The following is a 27,385-nucleotide window of genomic DNA, read 5'->3' on the forward strand; positions in this document are numbered from 1 at the left end:
TTGTGTCCTTACAGGACACCTAGTGGAAGCACACGGACCCCGAACACAGACTTCTCAGAGAAGCCCGTGTTACTGTTCGGGTTTGGCCCCCTGGATAATGATACAAATTAGAAAAAAAAAAAGAAAGAAAGCAGGCGCATTATACTTAGTGACCTTCCCTGTAGCTGTAACACAACTTCCGGGTCCGATCATTAGCTTTCATACATATTCACTGCTTCCCCCGCCCAACTGTCAGTTCTAGCGTCTCTGATTGGTCGCAGTGAGACCACGCCCCCACCCGACTTGAACCTGAACATTTGTCCGGACACCGTTCAGGGGAGATAGTTGTCAGCCGAACATTGGTTCTGCCGATTAGTTGCCAGTTATCTAAAGTGTATGGGGGGCATTAGGGTCAGTTCATACATCAGTTGCAGTGTATGTCAGGAGGATTTCCTGATGTGTGCCTCCAGCATTCTGCATACACTCACATGTTAAACACAAAAAGTAAATCATGCGTTTTGTTGTCAGGATGCCTCTGTATGGAATAGTGCAGCAGACTGCCGTATTTAATGCAGCCGAAAAAGTAATGTGTACGGACGTATATCAGCCCAATGGAGGCCTGAAAGACATGATTGTGACCTTCATCAGGAGTAGTTTGAGATATTCACGGAGATGTTTTGCTGTACATGAGGCAAATGGACACAGCAAACAGTATGAATGCCTTATATGTTCTCCATTACTATTCACACAGAACTTGTCATGGCTGTCACCAGTCGCCTCTGGGCACAGGATACAGCTACATAGCGGGGCATATTCACATTCAGGGTCTGATTCAGGGAGATGACAAACCGAATAGGAGACAAGTTGGTTGCTACCCTTTAACAGAGGTGTCACTCAAAGCCTAATAATGCATATATACAGGTCAGACTAGTTTTACTGTCAATAACATGGCTGTGATCCTTCAAAAGTATGCAGATCATTGTGTAGAACCAGTTTTTTCTTTGCAGATTTCCCTTTTCTGTGTATTCTAATAATATAATTGGGCTTTACCATTTCTTGATTGTTTTGTCTTCTAGTTTGATGATTTACTTCAGGAGACCTTAGAAAAGGATGTTCTGGAGCCTAGAACCGGAAAAGATGTTTATCAAAGGTAAAGTAAAAATTACAGGATCGTAATTCACCATTTCCGCCCACAGCTTAATAATATCCAATAGTAGCATTACAATTAGAGCTGTGTGTTTTCTAAGTAGTTGCACCTTTAAAACCTTGAACTTTCCGCTTTTCTCGTTCGACTGGTAAATGCTGCCAGTAACTATATTTAAGGCGATACAATATTACGTTTTTATTGTTTATTACTATATTTATCTCTATATAAACAGAAAAACTAAGATTTTTTTTCATTCAACACTTCAATAAACCCTAAATGCGCATTCTCCCTTGGCTTATTAAAAATAAAAGAAAAGAAGCAATAATCATCTAAACTACTCCCTGCCGCCATTTATTCCCATGTCTGGTGCTCTCCACAGTTTTTACTTTCTAGCGCTGATTTCGCACACAGAAAATCCAAAGTGGGTCCCCGCTGCATCCAGTGGTAGGAATTGTCCGCTCAGCCAAACAAATTCTGTATTTTTAGAAGTATGCATTGCATCTTTTTATTTTGAGCCATTGCTAAAGTAATTTTCTTTCGTTTCATTGGGGGACACAGGACCATGGGTTATGCTGCTGTGACTAGGAGGCTGACACTAAGTAGACAAAAAAGGTTAGCTCCTCCCTAGCAGTGTACACCCTGAGCCGGAGGCGGACTTAAATCAGTTTTTGCTTAGTGTCGTAGGAGGCTGATGTGGGCCGACTCGGCCCCCTTCAGCCACTTGATTTCTTGCGTAGTTTTTTCATTTTTTTCTCAGCGACGCTCATCGCTCTCATCCCTGTTGTCTTCTCTGTTTCTGCAGGTGTCGTTTATTTTTCTCCCCTCATCCTTTGCAGCCCTGTGGGTACCACTCCCCAGGGTCGCAGAGGCTTGAGACTTCGGGCCCTCTCCCCCGTCCATGCCCGTGGTACCACTCCCGGGTTTGCACGTGGTGCAGAACCTTCATGGGCACCCCTGATCCACCCTGCGGTATCACCCCAAAGGGTGCACGGGGCTCGGCAATAGGGACTGGACCTCCGCAGCGCGTCTGGATTTTATGATGGGGCCCGCAGCGCTGTCTACATTCGCAGAGGGGCTCCCACCCCCCACCGGCGTCCACCTCCCTGCCTTCCCCACTCTACTTCCCTGGAGCCCGCAGCCATTCCATCGGTGTGCGGAGCACACAGGCACATGTGCAGAGCTCTCTGCCTGCACACCGGACAACGCTGGTGCGGCGCCGCTGATATTAGGTAGGACGCCCCTCTCCTACCTTCTCCTCCTCGGGCAGCTGCAAAATTTAGGCCCCGGTCTCGGCCTAGACGCCCTGCGCCCCAGCCACGTCCCATCAGTCGGCGGAGCGCACCGGCACACGCGCAGAGCTCCCTCCCGGCACACCGGACATCGCTGCTGCGCCGCCACTGATCTCAGGTAGGACCGCTTGTCTCTACCTTCCCTCGCTCCGGCAGCTCCAAAATTTAGGCCCCGGTCTCGGCCTAGTCTCCCTGCGTCCCAGCCACGCCCCCTGCTGCAGCGCTATTGGCTGGCCGGCCGTTCTGCCCCCGACTCCGCCCACTGCTCAGCCTCCTGGCATCACAGTGTGGGCGGTATGTCCTGTTTCCCACCCTCACACGGCCCCTCCCCCAGCCAACTCCAGCTTCCCATCGCCATTTTGCTCACACAGGCAGATTAGCTGTAATCTGTCAGTTATGTGGCTGTAAGCAGAGTGTAAAAGATCTCTAATCACACAGGATCGATTTCATGTGAATGGACTGCTGATGTATGACAACTCACGATATAATACATGTAGAATTCACAAATTAGGTGAAAAATCTCAGTTTTATGTGTTTTTTAACCCCAGAAGTTTTTTCTACAATTTAGTTAAAAAAAAAAAAAAAAAAAAAGATTTATTTCCAGATTCATGATTCACTTTCAGCATGTCTATAGCACCGTTCTGCGGTGCGTCTCCCAAGATGCCGCCTCCTATTGGATTCTTCAGGTATTTGTGTATCGTTAGGATTTAATTGCCCAAATGTTGGTGTCTTGATTCTCTCATATTTTTAAATAGACAGAATCTGACAGGAACTGTATTACCAGGAACGCCCTCAGGGGAAGGCTACTGCTTCTAGCAAACAAGTAGATATGTACCAGACAACCCCCTTAGATCATATATCTGTGGAGCCTCAACCCTGTCTTTTCCTAACAATGACGCAGCAGCGCCCTGATTTCCCTGGCTCCGGCGTGACCGGGATCCCTCTCTCTCGACTGGTAGGCAGCACACAGGATCTGGGTACGATTTGCTCCTACGGAGATAGCCCTCATGTATGAGCGACAGTTTAGTCGTTCTCCTGTCTCCGGCCTAGCAGTCCCAGCGAGAGTACCTTTGCATAATCCTGCTCCGCCCTACCCAAACAGTTTCCCGTGCCTTGGTGTAGTTCTCCTAGGTCAGGATGTCCAGCTATGCTCTGGCTGCTCTGCAGTCCCGTAGCATCCACAGGACTCCTCTCCCGACGCCTCAGATGCCGCCGCGCAGTCTCCGATCCTGCAGGGCCCTGCGTTCCGCCCCCTCCCGACTAGTTGGCGTCCCTGTCGCAGTCCGTAGGTTCCCTCTCTGAGGTCTCTCGGACCATCACGCCTGCTGCGTCGCCTGCCGTCGCGCATTCAGCCCTCCACAGGCCTAGCGCAGTCTCCTCAGTAGGAAGTGAGCTCCGGCCCACGGTCCTCTGCTACTCGGAAGCGGACCCACCAGGTCTCGTCTTCAGCGCCTTCCCAGGCTTCACTCTCATCCCCAGGTCCAGACTACCACTTCTTCCTGGAGTCCTCCGACCTCCCGGGTGATGATTCAGATGCAGCATCTTTGCTGGATTCCGTACAAGCGGCTGATGTTCGGCGCATGGTGGATAGCCTGGTAGAAGCGGTGAATCAGTCTCTGAGGATACAGTTAGATCCCGTCTCTTTTCAGAGCACCCATGTCCCCTTTCAACGGACGAGGCGGGTCCATAACACATTCAGTGGCCATCATGAGTTCGCTGAGTTACGAAGCAACTACAGGCAACAGCCAGTCACGGTATGTACCGGCGGTAAGTCCATTATTTCTTTGTCGCTCCATTGGGAGACCCAGACAATTGGGTGTATAGCTATTGCCTCTGGAGGCCACACAAAGTATTACACTTAAAAGTGTAAGGCCCCTCCCCTTCTGGCTATACACCCCCAGTGGGATCACTGGCTCACCAGTTTTGTGCTTTGTGCGAAGGAGGCAACACATCCACGCATAGCTCCACTTTTTAGTCAGCAGCAGCTGCTGACTATGTCGGATGGAAGAAAAGAGGACACATATAGTGTCCCCAGCATGCTCCCTTCTCACCCCACTGTGTCGGAGGTGTTTGTAAGGTTGAGGTACCCATTGCGGGTACGGCGGCAGGAGCCCACATGCTGATTCCTTCCCCATCCCTTTTTACAGGGCTCTGGGTGAAGTGGGATTTACCGGTCTCCAGGCACTGAGACCGTGCTCCATCTACAGCCCCTGGAGAAGATGCTGGATGGAGCGGAGTACATCAGGGACATGGCCCTGCTTCCTCAAGGTACTCTGTGTCCCCGTGCATTTGGCGCTCACACCGCAGCATGCTGGGTGTTGTAGTGCGCCAGGGGACATCAGCGCTGCGGCGCCTGTGCCATGGCCTCATTCAGCTTAGCTGAAGCAGGCTCATTTATGGGAACTGGTCGCGCCGGCCGCTGGGACTGCGGCGCGGCTGGCACTTGTAGTGCGCCGGGGACTTCAGCGCGGCCTGCGCTTTTACGGCGGCCGCGCTGATAACTAGAGTCCCCGGCTTTTGCGGCCTGTTTCCGTTCGTTCCCGCCCCCAGACCTGCCAGTCAGGAGAGGGGCGGGACGCTGGCCGCTTCCAGTAATCGGTCGCGCCGGCCGCTGGCAGCGGCGCGGCTGGCACTTGTGGTGCGCCGGGGACTTCAGCGCGGCCCGCGCTTTTACGGCGGCCGCGCTGATAACTAGAGTCCCCGGCTTTTGCGGCCTGCTTCCGTTCGTTCCCGCCCCCAGACCTGCCAGTCAGGAGAGGGGCGGGACGCTGGCCACTTTTATGAATCGGTCGCGCCGGCCGCTGTAACGGCGGCGCGGCTGGCACTTGTGGTGCGCCGGGGACTTCAGCGCGGCCCGCGCTTTTACGGCGGCCGCGCTGTTAACTCGAGTCCCCGGCTTCTGGGCCTAGTCTCCCTTCGTTACCGCCCACAGCCCTGACAGTCAGGGTAGGGGCGTGACGCTGCATAGAGCAGCGCTGAGAGCTGGAGTATGTTTTGCATACTCCACCCCTCTCACTGTGTGCACTGTGAATCCGGATTCCCGCACTTTCTCAGGCACGCCCACGGATTCCTTCTCTACAAGGACGCTGGCAGCCATTAGTGCAGTTTCTGTACGATACAGAGACAAGTGTGGAAGACCCTGGCATTCTGATAGTCACACAATCGCTGTAACAGGCGTTAAGCAGCACCTGTGGTGCTAACCCCACTAGTGCAGAAGTGCACTTATAGATATGCTTGTACTATATACATTGCACTGTTTGGTCGCACGTTGTATATACCCTCCTGGATTAGGCGGAGGAGTTATCAGCATATTCTCTGTGTAAAACAAAAGTGCAGAACCACATGTTTTTCTATACAGCTGGTACAGCATGTACGGCTATACGGCCGGCAGGTCACATAGACTCCCATTATATGCACTAATGGCCAGGGGATGAGGACGGTGTCTGCAGTATTTACTGACAGTTTTTCTGAGACTATGGCTATGATACTAGAAGCCTAGCAGTCCGGACATGTCTCTCACAATATGGGCACTGTTGAATCACTGATCCATGGCCCCCCTCAGTGTGAATAACTAACAGGCATCCCAGAGTCACGGCTCTGCAAGGACGTCAGTCCCAGACAGCCTAAGTGGGCTCGCTATCAGCGGCCTCGGTTTCTCAGGGTCCTAACAGAAGGGCTCGCTGTGTAATGAGGCGGAAGTAGCGGCTCAGGATTCTGATCCTGAGACCGCTCTCAATCTGGATACACCTGATTGTGACGCCATAGTAAATAATCTTATAGCGTCCATCTATAGAATGTGGGTTATTTCTCACAGCTCCTCCAGTGGAGGAGTCAGCTTCACGTATTTTTCTGGACCACTCTGCCTTCAGAGAGGCAGTCCAGGAACACCACGCTTATCCAGATATGCGCTTCCCCAAACGGCTTAGGATACATGTTATCCCTGTCCCCTGACTTGGTCAAGGAGGACCCAATGTCCCGAGCGGCATCCTCCAATCTCTAGGCTTGTAGCTAGATCCATAGTTGCAGTGGGAGATGGAACTGCAAAATCAAAGATGCTGCTGACAGACAGATGGATCTCTGGTCGAAAGCCATCTATGAGGCTGTCGGCGTTGGCTCCGGCATTCTCTCCCTTGGGGCACTCCAAGCTATTTCAGCTTGCCTTACACAGATTGATACGGTTACACGTACATCTGTGCCGCAGGTGGCATCCTTAACCTCTCAAATGTCTGCATTTGTTTCTTACGCGATTCAGGTTGTCCTGGACTCTGCGAACCGTGCGGCGGTAGCCTCCGCTACTCCGTGTTTTTAAGCAGAGCCTGGTCTACGCGTTAAGTGAATGGAAGGCAGATCTGCTTCCAAAAAAGGTTGCCTAACCAGTTGCCTTTTTCTGCTGACCGACTGTTTGGTGAGCGTTGGATGTAACCATTAAACAGTCCAGAGGTAAGGATTCATCCTTTCCTCAGCCCGGACACAACAAACCCCAACAGAGCAAGAGGCAGTCGGGGTTTTCGGCTTTTTCGAGGCTCGGGCAGGTCCCATTTTTCCTCGTCCAATGTGGACTCAAAAGGATTAGAGGAGCTAAGATTCTTAGCGGGCTCAGTCTCGCCCAAAAAAGCGACAGTCTGAAAACCCGCTTCCAAGGCGGCTTCCTCATGACTTGCGGCCTCGGTCGGTAGCAGGCTCTCCCGCCTTGGCGATATTTAGCTGCCATAGGTCAATGACACCTCCCGGCCGGGCCGCTGCTCTTCTGCAAACAGGGTGCACTCTATAGGCAGAAAGAGTGATGTCCCCCGTTCCTCTTCAGGAACAAGGTCACGGTTTACCCCAAATTCTTTGCGGTACCTATAACAACGGGCCGTTCCGTCCCGTTCTGGATCTAAAAATGCTCAGCAAGCTCGTGGACACCAGGCGGTTCCGGATGGAATCCCTCCGCCATGTCATCGCCTCAAGGTCCCAAGGATATTTCCTAGCATCGTTAGGCATCAAGGATGCTTATCCACACGTGCCGATTGATCCAGAGCACTAGCGTTTCTACGCTTCGTTATAGGAAACGAACACCTTCTGTTCGTAGCTCTACCTTCCGGCTAGCGACAGTCCAACTGGTCTTCGCCAAGGTCAGGGCAGCAGTAGTCACAGTCCTGCACTCTCAGGGTCACTCTGTGGTCCCGTTTTTAGACGATCTACTTGTCAAGGCACTCTCTTAGGAAACATGCCAACTCTGCCCGAACGTTGCGCTGGAGACTCTCTAGAGTTTTGGGTGGATCATCAACTTTTTAAAGTCAGATCCGACCCCGACCCTATCGATAACATATCTAGGCATAGAGTTTCTTACTCTCTCAGCGATAGTGAAGCTGCCGCTAGACAAACAGCATTCCTACGGGCTGCAAGCTCTTCTTTAAGAACCAGCCGCACACATTGAGACGCCTCATGCACTTCCTACGTAAGATGGTAGCAATGGAGGCAGTTCCTTTCGCGCAGTTTTACTGCGTCCACTACAATGGGACATTCTCCGCCAATGGGTCAAGGAGTCGACGTCCCTCAACAGAGTCGTCGTTCTTTCTCAGGCGGCCAAGGAATCTCTACGGTGGTGGCTTCTTCTCACCTCTTGGTCAAAAAGAAGGTCCTTTCTATCCCCGTCCTGGGCGATAGTTACGACAGACGCGAGTCTATCAGGGTGGGGAGCAGTTTTTCTCCACTACAGCGCTCAGGGTACGTGGACTCAGCAAGAGTCCACTCTTCAGATCAATGTTCTTGACACAGAGCAGTGTATCTTGCCCTACAAACCTTCCAACAGCAATTGGAAAGCAAGCATATCCGACTTCAGTCGGACAGCTCCACAGCGGTGGCATACATCAGCCACCAAGGAAGAACGCGCAACCGGCAAGCCTTCCAGGAAGTCCGGCAGGTTTGATGTGGGTGGATGACACGGCATCCACCATATCCACAATTCACATCCCAAGTGTGGAAACTAGGAAGCTGACTTTCTAAGTCGCTGAGGTGTGGCCGAAAGAGTATGGTCTCCTCACCCGGACGGGTTTCAGGAGATCTGGCGCCGCTGACAGAGGCCGGACGTCGATCTAATGGCGTCACGGCACAACAACAATGTGCCAGCTTCATGGCACGGTTTCACAATCATCGAGCTCTGGCGGCAAACGCCTTAGTTCAGCATTGGTCGCAGTTCCAGCTCCCTTAGGTGCCATCTCTGGCATTGTTGCCCAGAGTACTGCGCTAGATCAAGACCGACTGCGGCCGCGCCATCCTCGTCGCTACAAATTGGCCGAGGATGTTGTGGTACTCGGTTCTGTGGTGCCTCACGGTACGCTAACCGAGGGCACTACCAGACCAATCAGACTGGCTGTCTCAAGGGCCATTCTTCCATTTGAATTCTACGGCTCTCAACCGGATGGTGTGGCATTGAGTCCTGGAACCTACTGTCGTTAGGATTACCTCTGGACGTGGTTGCCACCATGAGACAGGCTAGCATACCAACGTCCGCCAAGATTGACCACAGGACGTGGAAGATGTTCTTATCTCGGTGCTCGGCGCAGGGTGTTTCTCCCTGGCCGGTTGCATCGTCTATGTTCCTTCCTTCCTGCAATCTAGGTAGGAAAATGGGTTGTCGCTCAGTTCCCTTTAGGGACAAGTCTCAGCGCTATCTGTATTTTTTTCAGAAACGACGACTTCCTCAGGTACGCACGTTCCTACGGGGAGTTTGTCTTCTCAGCACTCCGTACAAGCGGCTGTTTGAGCCCTGAGATCTGAACAAGGTTCTAATTGCTCTCCAGATGCCGACTTTCGAGCCTTTGAAGGATGTCTCCCTTCCCGTTTTTCACGGGAAGTGGCCTTCTACTAACGTTCTCGTCTCTTAGGAGAGTTTCCGAGCTAGCAACGCTCTTATACAAACTCTCTTCCTGGTCCTTCACCAGGACAGGGTAGTTCTGCGTCCGGTTCCGGAATTTCTCCCTAAGGTGGTATCCCATTTTCATGTCAATCAGGATATCACCTCACCTTCTTTGTGTCCTCGTCCAGTCCATCAATTTCAGAAAGATTTGCATCTGTTGGTTCTGGTGAGAGCACTCAGGTTCTACTTCCCGCACGGCGCTCCTGCGCCACCCGGATGCACTCTTTGTCCTTGTCGCTGGTCGGCGTAAACAGTCGCAAGCTTCCAGATCCACCCTTGCTCGGGGGATCGAGGAACCAATTCTTGAAACCTACAGTTCTACTGGGCTTCTGGTTCTCTCAAGGCCGAAGGCCCATTCTACCAGAGCCGTGGGTGCATCCTGGGCATTACGGCACCAGGCTACGGCTCAGCAGGTGTGTCAGGCACCCACCTGGTCGAGTCTACTTACTTTTACCAAGCATTATCAGATGCATACCTACGCTTCGGCAGACGCCAGCCTAGGTAGATAAGTCATTCAGGCGGCGGTTGGCCACCTGTAGGAGAGGGCCGTTTGACGGCCCTATCATGAGGTATTCTTTTACCCACCCAGGGATTGCTTTTGGACATCCCAATTGTCTGGGTCTCCCAATGGAGCGACAAAGAAGAAGGGAATTTTGTTTACTTACCGTAAATTCCTTTTCTTCTAGCTCCAATTGGGAGACCCAGCACCCGCCCTGTTTTCTCGGGGTTTTTCTGTTTTTTCGGGTACACATGTTGTTCATGTGGTATGGTTCAGTTCTCCGATGTTTCCTCGGATTGAATTGGTCTTTAAACCAGTTATTGGCTTTCCTCCTTCTTGCTTTGGCACTAAAACTGGTGAGCCAGTGATCCCACTGGGGGTGTATAGCCAGAAGGGGAGGGGCCTTACACTTTTAAGTGTAATACTTTGTGTGGCCTCCAGAGGCAATAGCTATACACCCAATTGTCTGGGTCTCCCAATTGGAGCTAGAAGAAAAGGAATTTACGGTAAGTAAACAAAATTCCCTTCTTTACATTATCCCTTCTCTGAAGGGCTCCGAGAAGAATGGGCAGACTCCCCTGTGGTCAGACCGCCAGCTCCCGCCTGACTTCTCACTCCTAACAGTGCGTCTCTCAAGGACTCCACAGACCGTACCATGCACAGGTGGGCCCGCTCTGCCTTCGAGCCATCAGGAACTTCCCTTTCCCCGGTCCTTGCCTTGGTTTGGGTTGCGAAGCCGCTATGTCCTGGACGGACATGCTGCGCATGGACTCTGTGCCTTCTCTGCCGTTCCGGAACTGGCTAACATCTCATCGCAGATCACACTCGCGGGTGAGTACCTTCGCTACGCAGCCCTGGCGCCTGCCAATGGAGCGGCCCAGGTCCCTGCAACAGTGTAGCTATCCGCCGAGCCCTCAGGCTCAGGACCTGGAACGCGGATCTGGCTTCTGAGGGTAGCTGGCTTCCCCTCCATTTTAGGGGAGCGCCTTTTAGGACCTAGGCTAGTCCAACTGATCTCTGAGGCTACGGGAGAAAAGAGTACTTTTCCTCCCTATTTTCGGCCCAAGCCGTCCGGAACTACTTATCCTCAAAAAACATACTCCCCTCGGAGGGTCAAGGGGGCCCCGTCTTTTATGACCAATCCCTCCTGGCGTTCGCGTCCCCACTAGTCCACGAAGTCCACTTCCAGGTCTCAGCGCCCCTTCTCCAAATGACTTGCGGTCTGCGGACCGTTGCACCAGTCTAGTTGGGGAGCTTCTGTCCCCCTCCAGCAGATCTACCTCCCATTAGAGGCAGATCCTAGGTCAGAGAGATCAGTCTCAGACTACGAAATAGATTTTATTCATTGCCACATGACGTTGTTTCCGTTCTCGCCCTCCTGAGTCTCCCATGCGTGGGCGCGTGTTCCTCCCCTCCATGGGGTCTTTCCTCCACTTTGGACTTGTGGCAACAGTCCCGCCATCAGAACTTTTCCAGCGGTTTTTATTGCAGTCTCTTGTGGTCCCCAAGAGGGTCGGCTCTGTCCGCACCCTCCTCGACCCGGAGTTTTTCTAGCAGGTCCGTGAGATCTCGAGCATTTTGCATGGAGCTCCTCCGCTCCGTGTTCACCTCCATTGAAGTCGGTGAGGTTCTGACGTTGCGGGACATTCAAGACGCCTACCTAGCAGGAAGTCCTCGCTTCAAGCAAATGGTCCCTCAACAAGGAAAGCCTCAACCAGATCGGCGGCAGATAAAAGACTCCGAAGGTGGTCCAAATGACCTCCCGATTCGACTGGCAGGTTCCATGGTTCATCGCGGGCTACCACGACCACCTGCCGCTAGGGGTCGATGTGTGGACCCAGTGCAGGCCCCCGTACTTTCTCCCACTGCGGCCCCTGATCCCAAAGGTTCTTAAGAACATCAGGGCGGAAGGATTTCCAGCCATTCTAATGGCTCCAGAGAGGCCCAGACTAGCATGGTTCGCGGAACTTCTTCAGGACCCACGCTGTCCTCCCGGGACGCCTTCCAGACCGTCCAGCTCCTTGTTGGCAGAGCCTTCTCTCCCTCTCTCTCTCCTACGAGAACCCGGAGGTCCAAGAATATGACAGTTTGGCAACTGTATCCTGGGTAATACGTCAGGTAGGCTTTTCGACATACTTAATACAGACAATGATTACAGTCAGGTTTCTATCTTCTGCGAGAATCCACTACCGCACGGGGAGCGTTCTTCCTTCGGTGGTCTGAAGAACACAGCATCTCTTCTCCCTCCCATCAAGGCAGGTCTAGATGCGAGTCTCACATTCTCCACACTTAAAAAGCCAAGTGTCGGCTCTGTCAATCCTGTTTCAGAAGTCTCTCGCTTCTCGTCCATGGATCAAGGCCTTCATTCAGGGATTTGTCCATCCAGCTCCGCCGTATCATCGGCCACTAGAACTGTGGGATCTTATGCTAGGGCTGGATTTGCTTCAAGGTCCACCGTTTGCACCGTTCGAGATTTCTTCCTTCTCACCGGTTGTGGAAGAGTGGTGTTCCTCGTTGCCATCACTTCTCTGCGAAGAACGTCAGAGCTAAAGGGTTTACCCCTTTTCGGATTTGTCTTCCGGACAAGGTCGTGCTCGGGACGGCTCCCTCCCTTCTGCCTAGGGCACTCTCGCCATTCCAGTCAAATGAGGAGTTTGTTTTCTCTGTCCTCCGGTCCTGGTCCTTCTCAAAGCCTCAAGAAGGTCTTCCATACTCTGGACCTGGTGTGAGCCCTCACACTCTGTGCCTACAGGACCGCACCTTCCCGTAAAACGGTCGTGCTGTTCATCATCCCATCCGGACCCAAAAGGGACATGCTGATACCCAGGGCCTCAATTGCCAGATGGATCCGTTCCGCCATTTCCGAGGCCTCTTGGATAAAAGACAGATCTCCAACACGGGCAGTAAAGGCGCACTCTACTAGTGCAGTGGGAACCTTTTTGGCCGACCAGGTCCGTAGCACCGCCACCTGGTCTAGTCTGCATTCCTTTAACAACTTCTACCAGGTTCACACCCAAGTATCGGCAGAGGCCAGTCTTGGGAAATAGCTTTTGCAGGTGGCAGTAGCACACCTGTACAAGGCGGGTACATTCACTTCTTAGGCAAGCCCGCCGAGGGAGGCCGTTTTCCTTCCTAGCCGCGGGGCTTGCCGCTCCCCACCCAGGGACTGCTTTTGGACGTCCCACGGTCCTGTGTGCCCCAATGAAACGAAAGAGAAGGATTTTTGTGTACTCACCGTAAAATCTTTTTCTCTGAGTCTTCATTGGGGGACACAGCACCCACCCTGCTTGTTTTGTTACATATTGACTGTCTATCTCAGTGGCCCGTGTTCCCTGGACTCGGGTCGCACGGCTACTTTGTTGAGGTTATTACCTTGTCTTATGTATGGTTGTGTTTTTGTTCTCCTCCTACTGCTTGTGCACTAAACTGATTTAAGTCCGCCTCCGGCTCAGGGTGTACACTGCTAGGGAGGAGCTAACCTTTTTTGTCTACTTAGTGTCAGCCTCCTAGTCACAGCAGCATACCACTGTCCTGTGTCCCCCAATGAAGACTCAGAGAAAGAGATTTTACGGTGAGTACACAAAAATCCTTCTTTACCTGCTGGAAAACCCCTTTTAAATTTGTTGTCTGGTTTAGAATTTTTTTTTTCTTATACTCTGTAGTGGATGCTAAATTTATAGAGCGTAGTCTCCCATCTAGGACTCTTCATCTTCATCCATAAGTCAGAGAAAAGAGCGCCAACATTGGGTGTCTCTCACTCCAGAGAATGAGATAAAATTTATTGATTTCAATGGGAAACGTGCAATGCTTCTGTTTCTTTTGGATCTTCCTGAAGGGCACTTAAACACATACTGTATTTCCCCCAAAATTATAGCTAATCTGTGGGAGTCCCAGCTTTTGGGCAACTTGTGATCACCGAACTATAGCTAAACTCTCTTCTAACTATAATAGGGAAAGTCCAAAGAAAATGAAAGGGTTTGTCGAGTGCAGACTACCTATAGGACAGGTTCATGATACCTGTTGATCGTGCATGCATAATGGAATGTATGTGTATTCGTGAAGTCATCACGTCGCTCGCCACCAACTAAGGAAGTGAGCGACATCGGACAAATCCTTTCAGGCTGTTGACCTGTGTTTTCCAGGTAACCAGTATTATTGCCAGTGGGGATTTGCAGGTCATACTCAATCACACTACAGCATAGCCAATTGGAGCAATAAAACGTGTCTACTCTTAATCTCTTAATTTCGCCTTTCCACCAACATTGGGGGAGCAGGCGCCAATTTTTTGGAATCTATGTTGGTTGATATGATCAAATCCAGTTTGACTTTAGGAAACACTTGCGTTTGAAGTGTTTTTACTTTGAGTTGTTAAATTATATGTTAATTATTCTCTTTTAGATGTGTTCATCTTAAGAATTTAGTCCAAAAAAACAGAGAAGCTCTTCAGGGACTGAAAAAGGTAGGCAAAATCTATTCTGTATTAGAAGCTTGGGAGTATTACATGTTATTTTGTATAACATTCTCATTATGAAGTTTATTACTGCAACTCCGTTAACGGAGTTTTCCCACAAGTAAAGTTAATTGTAAAATTGATTTTAATCAATAAACCTTGGAATAATAAAAATGTATACAATTGGATATGTTTAAAAAAAATGTTCCTGTGCGGAGATAATCTTATATATGTGTCCTTGCTATGTTCTGTGTAATGACTGTGTCTGACCGTACAGGGACATGGTCTGATCATACCACAGCTCCTGGGGAGGGGAGGACACAAAAGAGTAAAAAGGCATTACAGCACGGGATCACAGCTGATTATTTTTGTGAGATAAAGCATTTCCCTGCCTGTTTTTAAAAAATGTTGTACCCTAAAGAATAATTTGCGATCCCATGCTGTCCTGTCTGTATACTTTTTACTTCCTCCCTTCCCATGGTCAGACACGGCCATTACACAGTACATACGAGGAACACATTTATAAAATTATCTCTGCACAGGAACATTTTTTTTAAACACATCCAATTGTGGAAATTATTATTATTATTATTCAAAGATGTTTTTATTAAAATGACTTTTGTTCATGGAACAACACCATTAAGGGAGGTGTTATGAATGCGGAATACTTAAATAAGATGATAGTGTTATTTTAATGTCACCATTTGTGATTTATGTTCAGTCAGTGTGAGCATTAACATACCGGTTGCTGTCTGCTGCTGTTTTCAGCTTCTGGGCTCTGTGGGATCAGATGTGACCACTCGGCTCACAACCATGTTTCTGTGTGGATCGAAGGTCACTTTCTCAATGTAAGTTTGTGAGACTCAGAACATGATTCTTATGGACTTACAACAAGTAAGAAAGCAAAGGTCCATGGAGTCAGCTGACAAGAAAGAGCTGTTGTCACATCATGCAAGAGAGGACCAGAGCAGCGCTGAAATCGGGAGAAGACAGCGACACCCTGAACATACGTTACTAATAAAAAGACTAAAGGAACTTTAAAAGAATTTTGTTCAGAATTAGAAAACCATGGACATGTTCTTTCAAAAACAATGCTACACCTGTCTTGACACACAGTGTATCCCTAGTCAATTCAATAGAACTGAGCTTTCGGGTGGGGGCTTTAGGGTCAGTTCACATATAACTTGCAGGGTATGTCAGCGCTCTATGTCACAATCATTTTCTGACGTGTGCCTCCAGCATTCTGCATAGGCTCCCATGTTAGAAAAAAGTTTACCATGAGGTTTAAGGTTTGTTTGTGGGATAACTTTAAATGGAACAGAGCAGTAGACTACAATATTTTCTATAGATGAAAAAATAGTGTATGCTGAAATATGTCAGCCCAATGAACACCAGCGTTCCCTGTACTAATTGTCAGCAACGCCAACATACTCGCCACACCGCTCTTCGCCCTTGGTTTTCTGCCCGCCACCGCTCCCAGCTTTCAGGTCTCGCGCTCTCCATGTAGGTTTCCTGGGCATGCGCTTTGGTTGCGCGCACACTAGATGTGTTCCCTGCTTGATGCTGGGAAGTACGATTTTATGTCCCTCTTTGTTCCCAGTCTATCACTGGGGAGTACCAGGTGACACCTGATGTGTTCTCAGTTTATCGCTGGGGACTACCAGCTATTCAAGGCACCCTGCCCTATTGGAAGGTGCTTTGCAACATTGTTTCTTATAGTCAGTATATTTTATGGCTGCAAGCTCATTGTCTGGTCCTTGGATCCTATTCCAGATTTGGAGCTCCCCTAATCTGTTCCTGATTCTGTACCCAAGTCCTTTCTGAGTGCCTGAACCTGCTCCAGTATCCTGCTCTGTTCCGTTCCTGGTTGAAGCCAATGCCTGAGTTCCAATTGCTTTACTGATTCCATTCCTAGTTGCAGCCCGATGCCTGAGATCCCGGCTCCAGCCCGATGCCGGAGTTCCCATTCCGTTCCTGATGCAGTTCTTGGTTCCCGATTTTTGCCTGAGTTCCTGATTCCATTCCTGGTTCCAGCTTGATGCCTGACTTCCAATTCCATTCATGATTTTGTTCCTGGTTCCATCACTATATCTGAGTTTCTGATTCCATTCCTGGGTCCTGGTTCCAGCCCAATACCTGAGTTCATGATTCCGTTTTTGACTTTGTTCTTGGTTCCAATCCAATGCCTGAGTTCCTGATTCAGTTTCTGATCCTGTTCCTGGTTCCCGGTTTCTGGCTTCAGCCTGAGCCTGTGTTTCTGTACCTTGTATCCTGAATCCATGTCCTGGTGCCAGCCTGTGTTCCTGAATCCGTGTCTGTGTCCTGTGCCAGCCTGTGTTCCTGTATCCTGGATTTGTTTCCATGTCCTGGTGCCAGCCTTTGTTCCTGTATCCGGTCGTTCCCATCTGTTCATGTACCAGCTTCCACCCTGCTGGATATCCTGATCCTTTTCCAGTAAAGGCTGTAATCCAGAGACTGCCTTGCAGTGGTACCTGGTGGCTACCTGCAGTAAAAACCTAACCTCATTACCAGAGGCTATACAGTAGATCAGGTAGCTGTTTAGTCACGCCATTCAGGGGTAAGCCCATGAACTATGGCCCAGTGGATCCTCATCCTGGCTGGATCGGTTGTTGCCGTTCCACCCATAACAATTTGCAGTGTATGTCAGAGCTACAGTCATGGCTGAAAGTGTTGACACCCTTGAAATTGTTCCAGAAAATGAAATATTTCACCCAGAAAATTATTTCAATTACATGTTTTGTTATACACATATTTGTTTCTTATGTGTGTATAGGAACAACACAATAAAAACAGAAAAAAAGGCAAATTGGACATAATTGCAATCCAAACCCCTAAAATGGTCCTGACAAAATTATTGCCTCTATTCAAAATAGTGGGTAAAGAATTTTGTATCAAGCATGTGACGCTCATTCAAATTTGCCTGTGGCAAGTAACAGGTGTGGTCAATGTTAATATCACATCTGAAACTAGCTAAAAAGAGAAGTTGGCTCAATCTTTGCATTGTGTGTGGCACACTAAGCATGGAGAACACAAAGGGAAAAGAACTGTCTAAAGCGGGCTTTACACGCTGCGACATCGCCAGCATCGGCTAGCGATGACGAGCGCGATAACACCCGCCCCCGTCGTATGTGCGATATTGTGTAATCACTGCCGTAGCGAACATTATCGCTACGGCAGCGTCACACGCACATACCAGCTCTGCAACGTCGCTCTGGCCGGCCAACCGCCTCCTTTCTAAGGGAGCGGTTTGTGCGGCGTCACAGCGATGTCACACGGCAGGCGTCCAATAGAAGCGGAGGGGCGGAGATGAGCAGGACATAACATCCCGCCCACCTCCTTCCTTCCGCATTGTCGGTGGAGGCAGGTAAGGAGATGTTCGTCGCTCCAGCGATGTGTGCTGCCGCAAGAACGAGGAACAACATGGTTAATAAACAGAAGACGATTTTTTTGTTTCAGGACGACCTCTCCGCGGCAAACGATTTGTGGCCGCTTTTTGCGATCGTTTTAGGTCGCTCATAAGGGTCACACACTACGATATCGTTAATGAAGCCAGATGTGCGTCACAAACACCGTGACCCCGACGATAAATCATTAACGATATCGTAGCGTGTAAAGCCCGCTTAAGGATTTGAGAACCAAAATTGTTGAAAAATATCAACAATATCAAGGTTACAAATCCATCTCCAGAGATCTTGATGTTTCTTTGTCCATAGTGTAAAATAATCAAGAGATTTACAACCCATGGCATTGTAGCTAATCTCCCTGGACTTGAATGGCAGATAAAAATTGATGAAAGGTTGCAACGCAGGATTGTCTGGATGGTGAACAAGCAGCCTCAATCAAGTTCCAAACAAATGCAAGCTGTCTTGCCATCTCACGGTGCATCAGTATCAACACAAACTATCTGTCAACATTTGAATGAACTGAAATACTAAGGATGGAGACCCAGGTAGACTGCAGCTTGCCAAAATGTATGTAAGCTCAAATCTTTCTGTGAAAGACACTTTTGGACGTTTGAGCCCAAGATAGAGCTTTTTGGTAAAGCAAATCATTCTACTGTTTACTGAAAACCGAATGAGGCTTACAAAGAATATAATAGTTCCTACAGTGAAATATGGTGGAGGTTCAAAGATGTTTTGGGGTTGTTTTGCAGCCTCTGGCACTAGGTACCTTGACTGTGTACAAGTCATCATGTAATCTGAAGATTACCAGCATTTTAGGTCGCAATGCAGTGCCCAGTGTCAGAAAGCTGGGTTTGCGTCCTAGGTCATGAGTATTTCAGCATGACAATGACCCCAAACAAACTTCAAAAGAACCCAGAAATGGATGGAAACAAAGCGCTGGAGAGTTCTGAAGTGGCAGCAATGAGTCTGGATCTAAATCCCATTGAACACCTGTGGAAAGATCTTAAAATTGCTGTTGTGAGAAGGTAACCTTCAAATATGAGACCTGGAGCAGTTTTCAAAAGAAGAGTCATTTAGCATTCTAGTTGAGAGGTGTAAAAATCTTGTTGATGGTGTTGAGATACTGTTCGCTTGGTTGCAATAGGCACAAGGAGCAGTTTCGTAAAAAGTTCAAGTTGGTTTATTTAGACTTGTAATAAACCATTCAAGATAACAAAACCAGTATCTTCTGGCAAAAGGGGAGACACAAAGTATTCCATACAACAGTGTAGGTTTGCCCACTATGGGTTAATGTCCAGATCTCATTCCATAGAAAGGACAAACAGCACTGGAGATCTGCACACCTCCACACACAGACAGCTAATAACTACAAGTGGTCTTCTTTATGTCCACCATACCATGTCCTGGGGTGGGGATATGTGAGCAGACAGTCCCACCCATCTCGCTGACTGCTTATAAACTTGGCCCTTGTTAGCCCTATTAACCCTCTCAGCACTACATGTACTGGAGCTAGCTTCCAGGCTTACATCACATAGGATAACCACCTCTATGATGCATATCTCCCCTCCATGATTTGATGGGAATAATAATGCTGCATGCAGCACTGTTCCTCATGTCATAATGACTAAACCCTCAAAGGAAGCCAACAAACTCCATGGTAAGTGGTGTCCATCAGGTGGTGTGGTTTATGTTCCAATGAAAATCAGTATGGACGAACCTTAATATGCATGATGTAGAAATTCTTTCTCTGTGCTTCAACCACTCACGACCTAGACAGGTGTAACGCAGGTTTTGTAAGAAAGCAGCCATGTTTTTCTAATTCTGTTCAATCCTTTTAGGGGCTGCCCATAAATGTTAATATTTCTGTCTATGTCTCAAAGATGCTTTTGCTAAAGATATATCCGGTTGAGACCATCCTTGGTCTTGTTTTGGATCTATTAATTATTTAATAATATACTTAGTAAATACCAACTTTACAATTATTGTCTTGTCCTCATAATGGAGAATTTGCAAATTGCGTTTACCCTTAGCTACCCATCTTTGCGTTTAGATAGTTCCACCACATCGCTGTAATGAATTAGTGGCCCCACATTATACCCAAGACTTGTACCTCTAGGTGCAGCAGAACTACATTGTATTGCAATACTTGGTTTATCACCAATACTTATACCCACATTGTCTTCAATATTATTGTCATGTTAAGTTGTTATTTCTAAAAACAAAATTGTTATCTTTGTCTACTTTTAGGCTGATGAACCTGGGCCTGTTGCGAATTATGAACAGAGGAAAGAAGAGGAAGATCGGAGATTGGTGCAATTGTCTCACCAGTTGCAGAATCTGGCAAAAACTTTAGCACATGGAGATGTCAAGTAAATCATAATTACTAGTTATCTGCTACTCGTTTAAGTTAAATAGGTTACATGATAATTAAAGAGATGACTAAAATGTCGTTTTCTTTCCTCTAGTTCACCTTTCTGTTGCAGAGATATTGGCTTATAAAATTTAGGGAACCTAATTTGCTAATTTCCCCTTCAATCAAGGGGGTATTAGCAAGAATTCTTCTCTAGGGAGTTTACTCTTTCCCCTGTATGACATTGGCCAATCATAAGGAGGTCCTGTCACACAGGAAAAAAACCCCAAACTCCTCCTTCATACAGGGCTAAAAAAAGGAAACTCCCCCAGAGAAGCTCTCAACAGACTGTTTCACTGTGATCTGCTAAAACTGATGTGTACAACCTTATCACACTGAGAACTCATCACTACTGGTGCTTATTGTCATTAGAATCTCTGGGATGGAAATATGTGCTGTAATGTCTGTACATACCACGCCCAGAATCTATCCCAAGTAATAGGGCATTATTCTCTGATACCTGGGCTAGATCCAGAGCGTTGTATATAATGTCATTACAGATCAGCCCTCCTCCTCTCCCACTGCTGGTAATGAAAGTAAGCGCCTTGAGTGTGGATATATCAGTATGGTAAGGTTAGAAATATTAGTCTTACCAGATCACAGTGAAAATGGCAGTTCAGTTCACCTCTTTTCCTCAGTCCTTCTGGCTTTTTTACTGGGCAGACTCCTCTCCTTCTCTACTGGTCGCTTGACAGCTGCAGCCAGTGCTATATTAGCTGTGGCTACAGTGGTCACAGTCAGCGGGATTGGGGAGGGGCAGGTGATAAATAGGTGAGTACGGTATATGCTATTAGATTTTTGTTTTTCTATGGTAGCAAAATAATTATAATGGCTTGAAAATCCAAGGAAACTCCTTGTATGCTCCATTGGCTGCAGACAGTGAATATATTCCACTATAAAAAGTCCTGTACACAAATAGGGGATAGAGGTTATAAATTTGATAAGGTAAAGGGGCAGTGGTTAGCAATCGCATAAGTAAGGTGTTACTTCATGACTAGTGTTGAGCGGACCCGGACCAGCAAAATCCGCACGGTTTGAGCGGCAGATCCGAGTCCGACCTGGACGCGGGATTCCGGGTGCACGATCCAGATCCTTTTTTTTTTTTTTTTTTTCTCGCTCTCTCTCTTGCTTTCTCGCTCTCTCGTCCGGGATTCCACTCCCCATTGGGATCGGATCTGGACTTCTATATCAACCTGCCTGGGATCCACCGGACCCGGATTATTGCCAGTCCGCTCAACTCTATTCATGACATTTCGGGGGAGAGGGTGATGGGCATGAGGACCGTTATTATGTAGTGAGTGTATGGATATGATTCATTAGCTGTTGTTAATTCTTTTTATGCAAATACATAATACTGACCTAAAGTCAGACAATGAAACAGCTCCAGTGGACATTGATGATACTTATTGATTCTGACGCTTGCTATTGTTAATATTCATGGAGTTAAAAAAATGGATAATAAAGGCTTAAAAAAAGTGGGGGTGAATCCCTTTAAATGCTTTACATATGTTTTCCCCTTAAAAAAAACAAAATAATGTCAATAACCCTGCATCAGAAATGAAGCACCATCCAAACATATTGTGCAAAATTCCTTCTTGTCTCTTCCATGTTGTTTTGTCATTTCTTTTCTTCACTTTTCTGCCAAAATACTTTCTCTACTTCTTTTTTACTGTATACTGGTTTCTTTGGTGGGAACAAAGCTCATACACGTACCAAATGTTATTTTATAAACTGCCAGTCATTAGTAGTATATGTCACAACTGGGCTGCACAGAATCCGAGGTCTGGCAGCACTGCAAACCATGTGGTTCAAACACAGTTTCATTGTGAACCCTAAAAAAGACAGAAATCCAGTGTAGAAGTCACAAGCTGTTAAAGGGAACTTGCCACCAGATTTGGCAGGCACGAGGAAAAGTCAAAGACCGCCTACGCATGCACATTACAATTAAAGTGCGCCTGCGCAGGACCTCAAGGCCGGATAGTGTGCATAATGTAGGACGCGTCATGCACATGGGCCTCAGAAGAAGGAGGTCAGCGATCGCCGCAGAGAGGAGGCGCCGTACTGGAAAGAGGAGGTGCCGGACCAGAGACCAGCGACACCCATCGAACCGGACCGCCCCTTAGGTGAGTATTATAAAAGTGTTTTTTACATTCTACACAGTGGCCTGGACTCTTATATACAGTATTCTGCAATGCTGTATATAAGAGCCCAGTGATGGTGGCTGCAGCTTATAGTCACCAAATCTGGTGACAGGTTCCCTTTAAAGGGGATATCTGGGACTTTGCTTATTACTCGGTATTGGCTAACATTTAACAGGCAGATGGTAACTACCGTATTTTTCCGCTTTATAAGACGCACTTTTGTTCCCCCAAATTTTGGGGGAAAGTAGGGGGTGCATCTTATAAGCCGAATATACGGGGGGGGGTATATATACATGTACACTGCAGGGTCCAGGGGAGGTGGGGGCAGCAGCTCTGGAGCGCAGGGGAACGCTGTGGGCTGCAGCCTTTGATCTCCTGCTCCCGCTCATATAATATGCACAGCCACTGTCCATCTCCAATGGTGCTGAAATCGCACGCAGTGATGGGCTGGGGGAGTGGTGCATATTATATGAGCCTGCACCCCCCTGTGATGGTACATGCCCCCCCTGTGTTAGATTTGGCCCCCAGGCTGCTGCTCATTCTAAAATAAAAAAGCTTTACTTACCCCCTCCAGCGTTTCTCCCCGTGTCCCTGCTTCCACTGTGATCAGAGATCTCAGTCTGCTGTGCCGATCACATGACCGCACTGAGAACCAGGAAGTAAGGAAGAGAAGCACGGAGGGAGACAGGAGGGAGATAAACGCTGGAGGAGGTAAGGAAAGTGGGTTTTATTTTACTATGGGCAGCAGCCTGGGGGCGATATCTAACACAGGGGGACTTGTGCGATCTATATAGGGGCCATGGGCAGCACTATGGGGGCGTTATCTAACACAGGGGAACGTGTGCAATCCATAGGGGACCATAGGCAGCACAGGGGAATGTATGCAATCCATAGGGGGCCATAGGCAGCACAGGGGAATGTATGCAATCCATAGGGGGCCATAGGCAGCACAGGGGAATGTATGCAATCCATAGGGGGCCATAGGCAGCACAGGGGAACGTGTGCCATCACAAGGGGGCTATATTCAATATAAGGGGGCCATATCCAGATTAAGGGGGCTAATTTTAGGATGAGGGACATATACCCTATATGATTTGTTAAAGGGACACTGGCAATATAAGATGGACCCCATTTAACATTAAAAAAAAAAATATATCTTTTCCTTCACCAAATTTGGGGGTGCGTCTTATAATCAGGTGCGTCTTATAAAGCGAAAAATACGGTACCTGGCTCTTCTGCCCAGCGTCGATCTCTGTAAGGTCTTCGCCCCCTCGCAGAAAAAGCAAATTCTCAGATAACCCCTTTGCGTCTGCCTCGTTTATTATCTTGTAGAGCACAGTATGTGCTGTATCCGTAGTATAATGCTATTGTGGAAACTAATATTTACAGTTATCGGGGAAAACAGAAACAAGAAAATGGAAAATAAATGCCCCCTTAAGTCGTTTGTTCAAGATTCCTTTATTTTCTTTTGCTTATATTGGAGGCTGTGGTACTGATTTACTTCACAGTCCTGTATTAATATTTTTTTTAGGTCATGTACTAATTTGCTGTTAAATCTTCATAGCTTTTGGTTAAACCACCGTGTTCTTGACTTACCAATAGAGAAACAAGTGGTGATGAAGATGAGGAAGAGGATGAAGAGGAGGAGGAGGAAGAAGATGATGAAGAAGAAGAGGATGAAGAGGAAGAAGACGACAAATTAGTTGTAACGGCTAAACATTGTATCACTCTTGGAGAGTTTCACGCACAGCAGAAAGAGGATTTGACATTTCAAGTAAGGGCTTGTTATTTATTGAAATACCATATTTTTCATTTTATAAGATGTACCGGATTGTAGTTTCCTCTCATTCACAGCAGCAAGGCATTAACCCTTCCACCACTATCCTGACTATACGTCTCATAAAACATCTTTTCTTTTTCGCTCCTAATTGGGAGACCCAGACAGTGGGTGTATAGCTACTGCCTCTGGAGGCCGCACAAAGAACTACACTTAAAAGTGTAAGGCCCCTCCCCTTCTGGCTATACACCCTCCCGTAGGAGTACGGATTCCTCAGTTTTAGCTTTGTGCGCAGGAGGTCAGACACGCACGCATAGCTCCATTGTTTTTAGTCAGCAGCAGCTGCTGACTATGTCGGATGGAAGAAAAGAGGGCCCATACAGGGCTCCCAGCATGCTCCCTTCTCACCCCACTGTATGTCGGAGGTGTTTGTAAGGTTGAGGTACCCATTGCGGGTACGGCGGCCGGAGCCGACATGCTGATTCCTTCCCCATCCCTTTTTACAGGGCTCTGGGTGAAGTGGGATTTACTGGTCTCCAGGCACTGAGACCGTGCTCCATCTACAGCCCCTGGAGAAGATGCTGGATGGAGCGGAGTACATCAGGGACATGGCCCTGCTTCCTCAAGGTACTCTGTGTCCGCGTGCATTTGGCGCTCACACCGCAGCATGCTGGGTGTTGTAGTGCGCCGGGGACATTAGCGCTGCGGTGCTTGTGCCATAGCCTCATTCAGCTTCGCTGAAGCAGGCACACTTTTGGGAAAAGGTCGCGCCGGCCGCTGGGACTGCGGCGCGGCTGGCACTTGTGGTGCGCCGGGGACTTCAGCGCGGGCCGCGCTTTTACGGCGGCCGCGCTGATAACTCGAGTCCCCGGCTTTTTGCGGCCTATTTCCGTTCGTTCCCGCCCCCGGACCTGCCAGTCAGGAGAGGGGCGGGACGCTGGTCAGTGCATCAGCGCTGAGGGCTGGAGTCGTTTTTACATACTCCAGCCCTCACAATAGGCACAGAGGGGACGCTGTTTCCCGCACTTTTGTTTGGGAACTCCCACGGACCGCCCCTCTCCACAGACGCCGGCAGCCATTCCTGCTGACACGCTGAGCTGCAGAGGGGAGCCGGGGAGACCCAGACAAGGAATTCTGCGCCTCTTACCCGCTATTCAGCGGGCGGTAAGCAGCCCTCAGGGCTCACCCCCAGTCTTGTGCCAGTAGTAATCTTAGTATTTTGTTCCTGCAAATACTTTGTACTGCATAGCGCTAGTCGCCCTTTGGCTATAGACTCTCTCACATTGCAGAGAGCCAACAGCATGTCGTCCGCAAAACGCAAGGGTGCCAAGGCACAGACATTATATGCTTCCTGTACCGCATGTGGGACTTTTCTACCGGCAGGCTCCACTGACCCCCATTGTGTGCAGTGCTCGGCCCCTGCGGCGCTTGCACAGTCGGGACCTCTGCTGGACGTGACCCAGGGTGTACCACCTGTGAATGCTGTCCAGGTGACAGGAACTGAGTTTACAGCTTTTGCTGACAGAATGTCTCTCACTATGTCACAAATTCTTGACGCATTGCGAGCTAGGCCTGTACTTCAGGCCACGGACACTGTGCAATCATTGCCCCCTGGTCCCCCTCAGCTGAGTTACCTCCAAGCTCCGGGACGGGCACATACACCTCAGGGTGAAGACTCTGACTCGGACGATGGCCCCAGGCAACCTAAGCGGGCTCGCTATGAGGGGCCTTCACATTCATCTCAATGGTCAGGATCCCAGCGAGATGAATCTATGGGTGATGAAGCGGACGTCACTGATCAGGATTCTGATCCTGGGACCGCTCTCAATCTAGATACACCAGATGGTGACGCCATAGTTAATGATCTTATAGCGTCCATCAATAAGATGTTAAATATTTCCCCACCAGCTCCTCCTGTAGAGGAGTCAGCTTCGCAGCACGAGAAAATCCATTTCAGATATCCTAAGCGTACATTAAGCACTTTTCTGGACCACGCTGACTTTAGAGACGCAATCCAGAAACCCCACGCTTATCCGGAAAGGCGTTTTTCTAAACGGCTTAAAGATACACGCTATCCTTTTCCCCCTGAGGTGGTCAAGGGTTGGACCCAGTGTCCAAAAGTGGATCCTCCAATTTCCAGGCTTGCAGCTAGATCCTTGGTTGCAGTTGAAGATGGAGCGGCACTTAAAGATGCCACTGACAGGCAGATGGAGCTCTGGCTGAAATCCATCTATGAAGCGATTGGAGCGTCGTTAGCGCCATCTTTTGCTGCCGTATGGGCACTCCAAGCTATCTCAGCCGGGCTTGTGCAAGTCGACTCAGTCACACGTGCATTTGCCCCGCAGGTAGCACCATTGACCTCGCAAATGTCGGCATTCGCGTCGTACGCGATTAATGCTGTTCTTGACGCTACAAGCCGCACGGCAGTGGCGTCAGCCAACTCCGTTGTTTTGCGTAGGGCCCTGTGGTTGAGACATTGGAAGGCAGATTCTCATTCCAAGAAGTGCTTAACCAATTTGCCTTTTTCTCGTGACCGATTGTTTGGAGAGCGTTTGGATGAAATCATCAAACACTCCAAGGGTAAGGACTCATCCTTACCGCAACACAGACAAAACAAACCCCAACAGAGGAAGGGTCAGTCTGGTTATCGGTCCTTTCGAGGACCGGGCAGGTCCCAATTCGCCTCGTCAAAAAAGACTCAAAAAGACCAGAGACGCTCAGATTCTTGGAGGTCTCAGTCACGCCCAAAAAGGACAGCCGGAGGAACCGTTGCCAAGACGGCGTCCTCCTGACTTGCAGTCTCCGATTCCCACACCCTCGGTCGGTGGGAGGCTTTCCCACTTTGGCGACATTTGGCTGTCACGCGTCAAAGACCGTTGGGTGAGGGATATTCTGTCTCACGGGTACAGGATAGAGTTCAGTTCTCGTCCGCCAACTCGTTTCTTCACAACTTCTCCACCACCAGACCGAGCCGATGCTCTGTTGCAGGCGGTGGCCGCTCTAAAGGCGGAAGGAGTGGTGACCTCCGTCCCTCTTCAGGAACAAGGTCACGGTTTTTACTCCAATCTGTTTGTAGTCCCAAAAAAGGACGGATCGTATCGACCCGTCCTGGATCTAAAGTTGCTCAACAGACACGTAAAAGTCAGGAGGTTCCGGATGGAATCCCTACGCTCCGTCATAGCCTCAATGTCTCAAGGAGACTTTCTAGCATCAATAGATATCAAAGATGCGTATCTCCACGTGCCGATTGCGCCAGAGCATCAGCGTTTCCTACGCTTCGTCATACACGACGAACACCTGCAGTTCGTAGCGTTACCTTTCGGTCTGGCAACAGCCCCCCGGGTCTTCACCAAGGTCATGGCAGCAG

At 48.9% G+C, this 27,385-nt stretch overlaps 1 protein-coding gene across 2 annotated transcripts in view; it reads left to right on the top strand.

The window, feature by feature from the left end:
• NPHP1 (nephrocystin 1) overlaps nucleotides 1–27,385 on the top strand; it is a 224,573-nt gene that overhangs the window by 35,748 nt on the left and 161,440 nt on the right. For both annotated transcript variants that reach the window (XM_075339427.1, XM_075339426.1), the window contains exons 3-6: nucleotides 1,056–1,129; nucleotides 14,214–14,274; nucleotides 19,938–20,059; nucleotides 23,844–24,015. In XM_075339427.1, coding sequence (XP_075195542.1) covers nucleotides 1,056–1,129; nucleotides 14,214–14,274; nucleotides 19,938–20,059; nucleotides 23,844–24,015 — 429 coding nt within the window. The remainder of the gene's footprint in view (nucleotides 1–1,055; nucleotides 1,130–14,213; nucleotides 14,275–19,937; nucleotides 20,060–23,843; nucleotides 24,016–27,385) is intronic.

Source organism: Anomaloglossus baeobatrachus, chromosome 3, assembly GCF_048569485.1.
Source record: "Anomaloglossus baeobatrachus isolate aAnoBae1 chromosome 3, aAnoBae1.hap1, whole genome shotgun sequence".
Taxonomy (NCBI): Eukaryota; Metazoa; Chordata; class Amphibia; order Anura; family Aromobatidae; genus Anomaloglossus; species Anomaloglossus baeobatrachus.